The sequence below is a fragment of the Onychostoma macrolepis genome, chromosome 13 (assembly GCF_012432095.1).
Source record: "Onychostoma macrolepis isolate SWU-2019 chromosome 13, ASM1243209v1, whole genome shotgun sequence".
NCBI classification, from domain to species: Eukaryota; Metazoa; Chordata; class Actinopteri; order Cypriniformes; family Cyprinidae; genus Onychostoma; species Onychostoma macrolepis.
Genome location: NC_081167.1, coordinates 12,528,440 through 12,537,629, shown reverse-complemented (window position 1 = coordinate 12,537,629; position 9,190 = coordinate 12,528,440). Strand labels below are relative to the sequence as shown.

The window sequence follows — 9,190 nt, the reverse complement described above, 5'->3', positions numbered from 1 at the left end:
TTCAATAGGTTGTTATATTAACATTATATCAGTTTACGGTATTTAACTGAAATTACGGTATTTAACTGTAAATTTAAGTTAAAACCGCAAAACCTAAAACGTTGCTACCGTATATTTTACGGTATAATTCTGGCAACCACAGCTGCTGTTTTTTTTACCGTAAATTTTACGGCATTTTTTTTTTACAATGTATAATAAAACAAATTTATGTAGTTCAAAACAAATATTGTTTCAAAGTATCTATATTTGTCAATATGAACTTAGCGTGGATAGAGAGAGTAGAGAGCATTACCCGGGAAGTCACCTGTAGGAGAAAAAAAAACAATCCGTGCCGACGGTTTTGCAATCCGTTCCCTCGGTTTATAAACCGTACTCACGAATTATTAAACTGTTCCCTCGGTTTAACAAATCGTGCCCACGGATTAATAAACCGTACCCACGAATTTCCAATCTGTGCGCTCAGATTTTGTAAACCGTACCCTCGGTTTTTGAATCCGTACCCACAGATTCATAATCCGTGCGCACGCTTTCGCAATCCGTTCCCACGGGTTTGTAAACTGTACTCACGGATTCATGCAGCAAGCTCCTAGGTAGCCTACATGTTAACAAATCGTACTGTATATTGTTTTATTGCATATTATTATTATGTGGAATAGGCCTACAGCACATTGTAACGGACACGAGTTGGATTACAACGATTTAATAAGAAAGATGTGCGTCAAAATCTTGTTTAATTTGTGATCATCTTAGACTTGATTATTATTGTATGATAAACCTGGCATTGTGACTGACTTTGGAGTTATTTGTTACTCTTTTGTAAGTCGTTTTGAATAAAAGCTTCTTCTAAATGCATGTAACCAAAATATATAATAACAACAACAATAATAATAATAAAATAATAGTCATTATTATTATTTTAATTCATAGGCTAAATAAATGAGTGCACTTAAGACAGTAAAATGTTTGTCATAAAATAATTCATGAATGCTTTATTTTTAATAACATTTTACAGTTTTGGAAATGTGTTTGTGTACTATTCATTCTTAACACGAAGACTTATTTTGGTGATTTTATTATACATTTTATATAATCAGTTCGGAGTAGCACAGTGCTCATTCAACAAATGCACGGCTAAACAGATGAGTTTTGAGTCTGGATTTAAATGTGGCTAATGTTTTAGCACATCTGATCTCTTCTGGAAGCTGGTTCCAACTGCGGGAGGCATAATAGCTAAAAGCAGACTCCCCTTGTTTTGTGTAAACCCTTGGTGTTTCTTTTTTTTTTTTTTTTTTTTTTTTTATTATGCAAACAAACATACAGATACTTACAGGTAACAAATCAAATACAAAATAACCAACGTCAACAAAACATACATGACAGCCAACATGATTTGTGTGAGTGAGTGAGTGAGTGTGTGTGTGTGTAAGTTGGAGGTGGAAGTATATAAATAAAGGAAAGTACAACAGACATGACAAAAGTAAAAAAAAAAAAAACATAATAGTAATGATAACAGTAATAATAATAATAATAATAATAGCATTAATAACAGAAATTTGAGGATGGAGGATGAGGAAGGTGATAAGTAATAATAGTAATAGTAGCAGCAACAATATCAATAAATAAATAATAACAGTAATAATAATAATAGTAATTAACTCAATTAATCAGAAATGAGGGGAAAGTTGGAGGGTGAGGAGGATGACAAATATCAATAATAATTGTATTAAATAGTAATTAGTAATAGTAGCAACAATAACGATAATAAATTTATTAATCCGAGACAGGGGGTGGTTGGGGAATCAGGAAGAGGACAAATTGTAATAATAATAATAATAATAAAAATAATAATGGTAGTAATAGTAATGATGAAATAATAATAGTACTAATAATAATAAAGCTATAAATAGTAAGATATTGTAAGGCTGCCTCCATGCGTAAGGCATAAATTAGGCCCAAAACGAGCCATCAAGGAGAGGTGCTGCAGGGCACAAGGCCCAAAGTCCCACCCCCGGCCGCCACTCACATGCATATGTATATGTATTGTTGAGTGTATGATGCATTGAAAAAGCGTGATGTGCAGCGTGGAACCAGCCCAGTGCAAAGTCCAAAGTCCAACCCTTGGTGTTTCTAACTTGCTCCTAATGATCTGAGTGGTCTGTTAGGTTTATATTCAGTGAGCATATCTGCAATGCATTTAGGTCCTATGCCATTGAGTGCTTTATAAACGAGTAAAAGTACTTCAAAATCAATCCTAAATATAACTGGAAGCCAGTGTAAGGACCTGAGGACTGGTGTGATATGCTCAGATTTTCTGGTTCCAGTCAGAATCCTGGCAGCAGTGTTCTGGATGAGCTGCAGCTGTCTAATGGTCGTCTTGGGAAGATACCATTACAATAATCCACCCTGCTGGTGATAAAGACAACAAGTTTCTCCAAGTCTTGACTGGACACAAAACATCTAATTCTTGCAATGTTTCTGAGATGATAGTATGCTGATTTAGTTACTGCTTTAACATGACTACTAAAACTAAGGTCTGTCTCCAGAATCACCCCAAGATTCTTGACTTGATTTTTAGTTGTTTGACCCCTAGAGTAAGGTATGCATTCACCTTGATAACTTCATCTTTGTTTCAAAATGCAATGACTTCAGTTTTCTCCTTGTTTAACTGAAGAAAGTTCTGGCACATCCACATTAACAGTATCTAACTGGGGGAAAAAGCTTAGTATAATAAAATCACCAAAATAAATCTTAAGAATGAATAACAAATAACTCCAAAGTCAGTCACAATGCCAGGTTTATCATACAATAATAATCAAGTCTAAAATGATCACAGGTTAAACAAGATTTTGACGCACATCTTTCTTATTAAATCGTTGTATTCCAACTCGTGTCCGTTATAATGTGCTGTAGGCCTATTCCACATAATAATACGCAATAAAACAATATATAATATGATTCGTTAACACGTAGGCTACCTAGGAGCTTGCTGCATAATCCGTGAGTACAGTTTACAAACCTGTGGGAACGGATTGCGAAAACGTGCGCACGGATTATGAATCTGTGGGTACGGTTTATTAATCCGTGGGCACGATTTGTTAAACCGAGGGAACAGTTTAAGAATTCGTGAGTAGGCTACGGTTTATAAACTGAGGGAACGGATTGCAAAACCGTCGGCACGGATTGATTTTTTTCTCCTACAGGTGACTTCCCGGGCTCCGTACATTTCTAAAAACGGGAATTAAAAAAAAAACAGTTGAAGAAATGCAAGAAAAACTTCATTTCCCATAGTACACTAGATGTCTTACATCATCAAACAGGGACGTTACCCCTCGCAACGGCAATCAAGCGTCTGCTTCAGTCGACAAGCATCAGGACTAAACTGAATCAAAACTCGTTTCTTTGATGACTCCAGGCGTAAATTATTATTATTTTAGAAACAAAGAGTGATAATGCCTAAAATAAGGTAAGATACTGGTTGAGCTATTATACACATTAGTGTTTTACTCCTATTTCAATGTTAGTTAGCTTACAAGCTACCCAGAGAGAGAGAGAGAGAGAGAGAGAGAAGCTACTGCTTTAGTAAGTATGCAGATGCTGCTATTCAGATCATGTTGTCTCGTAGCTCGGATACTTTATGGGATATTGCTGCAGCGGAAGTGCGCAGCAGGGAGAGCAGGACTGAGGAAGAGGATGCTGAAGAGGACGCACACTTTCCCACGCAGAGAACAGTCTTCTTCATGGGCAGTAAAGCAGGGGTATGCGTGTGCCTGCAACATATCACTCTAAACACTTAGGCCTACCTGAAGTAAAGCTAGGGTTTGATAATGTTTGAAAATGTATGTGCTAATACCAAAACAATTCAGCTTTTTAAATATTTTAGCCAGCACAAAAACATTTTACATTGCATCTGTGTTTTAGGGTAAGACAACAATATTACTGCGGTTTCTTGATAGGTAAGTTTAAGTTGTCATACTGTACATTTGAAGCTTTTGACAGTTTTCCTTTCACCTCGCATCATGTTTTTGTTTCACCCTGTAAACCAGAGATGAGGCAGCCAAACCTACTCTTGCGCTGGAGTACACTTTTGGTAGACGTGCAAGAGGGCATAATACGGTATGAGTATTGTCCTCAGTTTCTTACAGACAGAAAAAAATAATTTCTGTATTAATTGATATATAAACGTTGATGTATAATACTCTTTGCAGCCTAAAGACATCGCTCACCTGTGGGAACTGGGAGGAGGAATTTCCTTATCAGACCTAGTGCAGATTCCCATCACGGCTGACAATGTCAGGTTAGACTCATAAACACTGTACACTCTTTCAGACTGGATTTACATTTAACTCAGATAGTTTACATGTGGAAGCTTATTGAAAAATAACAATAAATTATTGTGACTTTATATCTCACAATTCAGACTTTTCTTATGAGAAAGTTTATTTCTCATAATTGCGAGTTAAGATCTTGCAATTTAAATTATTTCTTGGAATTCTGAGTTTATATCTTGCTGTGTGTATCTTTAAAAAAAAAAAAAGGTAATTGCAACTTTTATCTCACAATTCAGATTTTTTTTCCTCACAACTGTGAATTTCTATCTCATAATTGAGACTTTTCTTCTCAGAGCTGTACATTTACATCTCGCGATTTAGATTTTTTTCCTGAGTTTACATTTTACATTTTGAATTCTGAGTTTACATTTTACAATTCTTTTTTCGCCACCTACATAAAAAAAAAGAAAAAGTAATTGCAACTTTTTATTTCATAGTTCAGACTTTTTTTTCTCAGTTAAGACTTCGGTTACACTTTATTTTAAGGTGTCCTTGTTACAGTTTATACATTTATGTACTGAGTCATATTAATTAGCTACATCTAATTACTTTGTGGTTAGGATTAGGGTTTGGTTTAGGGTTACTTGCATGCAATTATGCATAATTTATTGTTATTATAATAGCAAGTACATGTAATGTGTAACAAGAACACCTTAAAATAAAGTGTTACTGACTTTTCTTAGAATTCTGAGTCTATATCTCACAATTCTGACTTTTATCTCAGAAATATCTGAATTTTTATTCTATGGTGGAAACAAAACTTCGATACATGTTCCAAATGCCAGAAATTCAGATCAATTGTGCTTGTTTTTGCAGTTCTTTGTCTGTAGTGCTTGTTCTGGATCTGTCTAAACCCAATGCTCTGTGGGAGACCATGGAGAGGCTGCTGGATTCAGCTCGAAGTCAGGTGGAAAAAGTATGTGCCTCACTCCAGAAGACAGGAGATTCCAGATCCGGCAAACAACGAGTCCTCCACAAAGACTATCCGGTTTGAGAGAGTAACATAATTGCTATAAATGAAGCCTGAAATTGAATATTTCAGTCTATTACAAGAAAAAAATCTCTTTTCAACAGGACAGAGAGCTCATCAGCCCTTTCCCTGTTCCTCTTCTCATAGTTGGAAGCAAGTTTGACATCTTTCAGGTAAAATCTACTACTTTCTACAGTATACACTGAATATTGCTTTCTTTTTTAAATATCATGAAAAACAATGCAATATGCAACAGTTAACATGTGAAAGCATTACCTTTTTTTATTGTTTTATTGCATCTTAACCATAAAGTCCACTCTTAGCTGCCTTCAATGAAAAATTAAATAAAAGTAATTCAGACTTACCTAATATTATATGCATCAATAAAATCGTATCTATCAATCTCCTTCTAGGACTTTGATTCAGAGAAGAGAAAGGTGATTTGCAAGACTCTGCGCTTCATAGCCCACTTCTACGGAGCCTCATTAATCGTAAGAATTTTAGAATGCGGTTCATGGTCATGGATCATAACTTACAGAAATGTGTAGCTTCAGAAAAATAATAACTGAGGAACTCTAAACTGTCATCAACTAAGCTTTACTAAAAATCACCCCTTTAGCATTTCTGTTTCTCTGGTCGGTGTTATATTTGTATGCTCTCTGACTCTCCACAGTTCAGCAGCAGCAAGTCAGAAGCCGTAATGTCTAAAAGCAGGAGTTTTGTTAATCAGCTGGCGTTTGGGACCGAAAGACCGTATGAACCTTTCATTGTTTTCTTGTACAGTGCCGTGAAAAGGTTTTATCCCCTTCCTGTTTTTTAAATTTTTTGCACATTTGTCACACTTAAAAGATTCAGATCATCAAACAAATTTGAATATTACACAAAGTTAATGCAAGTAAGTAGAAAATACAGTTTTTTAATTGATGATTTCATTTATTAAGGGAAAAAAGCTGTCCAAACCTACCTGGCCCTACGTGATAAATTAATTGCCCCCTCATGTTAAATCATGAAAGAACTGTGATTAACCACAGAAAGCTGAGTTAAATTTCACTAGCCAAACCCAGGCCTGATTACTGCCAGACCTGTTGAGTCAAGAAATCACTAAAATAGAACCTGTCTGACAAAGTGAAGCATGTTTAAAGAGCAACACATCATTCCGCAATCTTAAGAAATTCATAAACAGATGAGAAACAAAATAGTTTACATGTATCAGTCTGGAAAGGGTTATAAAGCCATTTCTAAGGCTTTGGGACTCAAGCGAACCACGGTCAGAGCCATTATTCACAAATGGAGAAAATTTGGAAGAGTGGTGAACCTTCCCAGGAGTGGCTGGCTGGCCTACCAAAATTACTCCAAGAGCACAAAGACGACTCATCCAGGAGGTCATAAAAGAACCCAGAACAACATCTAAAGAACTGCAGGCCTCACTTGCCTCAATTAAGGTCAGTGTTCATGATTCAACAATAAGAAAGAGACTGGGCAAAAACAGCATCCATGGGAGAGTTCCAAGGCAAAAGCCATTTCTGACCAAAAAGAACACAAAGGCTCATCTCACATTTGCCAAAAAATATCTTGATTATCCCCAAAATGTTTGGGCAAATATTCTGTGAACTGATGCGACAAAAGTTGAACTTTTTGGAAGTTGTGTGTCCCGTTACATCTGGCGTAAAACCAACACAGCATTTCATAAAAAGAACATCATACCAACAGTCAAACGTGGTGGTAGTGTGATGGTCTGAGGCTCCTTTGCAGCTTCAGAACCTGGATGACTTGCCATAATTGATGGAACCATGAATTCTGCACTCTATCAGAAAATCCTGAAGGAGAATGTCCGGCCATCAGTTTGTGACCTCAAGCTCAAGTGCACTTGGGTTATGCAGCAGGACAATGATCCCAAACCACCAGCAAGTCCACCTCTGTATGGCTCAAGAAAAACAAAATTAAGGTTTTGGAGTGGCCAAGTCAAAGTCCGGGCTTAAATTCAATTGAGAATGCTGTGGCATGACCTTAAACAGTCCATTCATGCTCAAAAACCCTCCAATGTGGCTGAATTAAAACAATTCTGCAAAGAAGAGTGGGCCAAAATTCCTCCACAGCGATGTGAAAGACTCCTTGCCAGATATCGCAAACGCTGCAAAGGGTGGCACAACCAGTTATTAGATTTAGGGGTCAATTATTTTTCCACATAGTGCCAGGCAGGTTTGGAAAGCTTTTTTCCCTTAATAAATTAAATCACCATTTCAAAACTGCATTTTGATGATCTGAATCTTTTAAGTGTGACAAATATGCAAAAAAAAAAAAAAAACAGGAAGTGGGCAACTGTACTTAAGATGCGGGATATTCATAATTACAAATGTTTTTAGTCACAGTATTAAAAAATGGTTTTCTCTTCCATTCTATTAGAAAGTCATTCTCTACTGACCCCAGCAAACCTCTGGCTATTCCAGCAGGCTTTGACTCCCTCAATCAGCTCGGTAAGATATGTATTGTACTTTTGTTGTGTTTATTGTTAATAATGTTAAAATTAGTTTGTTGCATATTGTTATTATTATTAGATATATTGTTATACATTCAGTTTTACCTCAATATTAAAAATGGTTAATGAAATTTAGCATCTAAAATGCACAATTATAAACACAAGTATAAGCCCAATTACAATAGACTATATATGAATTTTTCATCTACTCATATTATATGTGGGTATTTAAAATATTTTAATTAATTTCTAGGGCCACCTGTAACCTCTGATGTTGATATCGGGACTCTTCATGCCAAAAACCCCTTTGACCTTTGGAAAAAGGTTTTTGAAAGGGTTTTCCCACCTGAGGTATGGTTTCCTCTGTAAACAATAATAATGGTTTAATAATGTCTGTCTGACCCCTGACCTTTTTTGTCTTCAGAACACCAAGGAACGTAAGGAGCTGAAAGACCCTGCCAAAGACCCTCAGTACAGTGAGCCCCTTATAGACTCTATCAGAGCCCAGAAAGACCAGGTAAAAGAAGCATGTTTATTGTCACTGTAAAATCACCTTTCAGCAGATGTTTGTCTTCTAGTAACCTCTAGTCGCGCGTGTGTGTGTGTGTGTGTGTTTGTGTATATAACCCTGCAGTAAAACTGACTCAGAGTTATTACTGTACTGTAGCCATTAACTGATCTTCCAGACTGCTTTACTTTCGAGTACAGTATGTGACTGAGAGTTACCCTGTACCTCACACTCCCTGCCCTTCAATAGCTTCTCACCTACTTTGATTTAGGCTGCAGTATTTAGTGACTGCAATAATCAGCCGATATGTGGCAGAGGGTTACTATTGCAGTTTCATTTGCTCAGATTGCATTTTTTTGTACATTAAAATTCTAGAGTAATACATGTTAAATTATGCTGTCATGTAAGATTAAAAATAATATAATCTCATAATTGAATGATTTTGTACACAGTGATCAACTTTGTATCAAAAGTTTACAGCATGTTTTTAGAAAGTAAACCAAATCTAACTGACTAAAAGATCCAGATTATTTAATGTATTAACTTTTTTTCCTTGTTTTTTTTTCTTCTTCTCAGGAGCTAGAGCAGTATAAGAGAGAACAAGCAAAGTCATGGAAAAGTTTGGCTCTGGATCCATAGATTTCACTCAAAACCCTTTAGAACACCAGCTGTATTCATGTATTGTACTGGACTTCATTCACTTTCCAATATGTACCATAAAGAATGAAATTTCTTCATGTATAAATATTGCTATATTATGTGTAATGGTAGTATGGCTGTGTTTAACCTTTTTAGCTCATATTGCTTCTTTGTAGTTAAATACAATTTGGAGAATGTATTTTTGTAAATAAAATATTAAATGCACTATTTTGTACATTTCCATATCAAATCATCCCTTGATAAATATC

The 9,190-nt window shown here is 35.8% G+C and overlaps 1 protein-coding gene across 2 annotated transcripts; it reads left to right on the top strand.

The window, feature by feature from the left end:
• Nucleotides 1-3,059: 3,059 nt before the first annotated feature.
• On the top strand, nt 3,060-9,142 carry dync2li1 (dynein, cytoplasmic 2, light intermediate chain 1). Of its 2 annotated transcripts, XM_058795795.1 has the most exons (13): nt 3,060-3,463; nt 3,623-3,755; nt 3,919-3,953; nt 4,044-4,113; nt 4,206-4,294; nt 5,145-5,316; nt 5,403-5,471; nt 5,712-5,789; nt 5,972-6,051; nt 7,702-7,772; nt 8,028-8,125; nt 8,199-8,291; nt 8,859-9,137. In XM_058795795.1, exons 1-13 carry the CDS (start codon nt 3,450-3,452, stop codon nt 8,919-8,921), a joined length of 1,065 nt encoding a protein of 354 aa, XP_058651778.1. In that variant the 5' UTR covers nt 3,060-3,449; the 3' UTR covers nt 8,922-9,137. The 2 variants fall into 2 exon arrangements, with proteins under 2 accessions (XP_058651778.1, XP_058651779.1); XM_058795796.1 differs by lacking the exon at nt 3,060-3,463 and having other exon boundaries at nt 3,724-3,836; nt 8,859-9,142.
• Nucleotides 9,143-9,190: the final 48 nt, after the last annotated feature.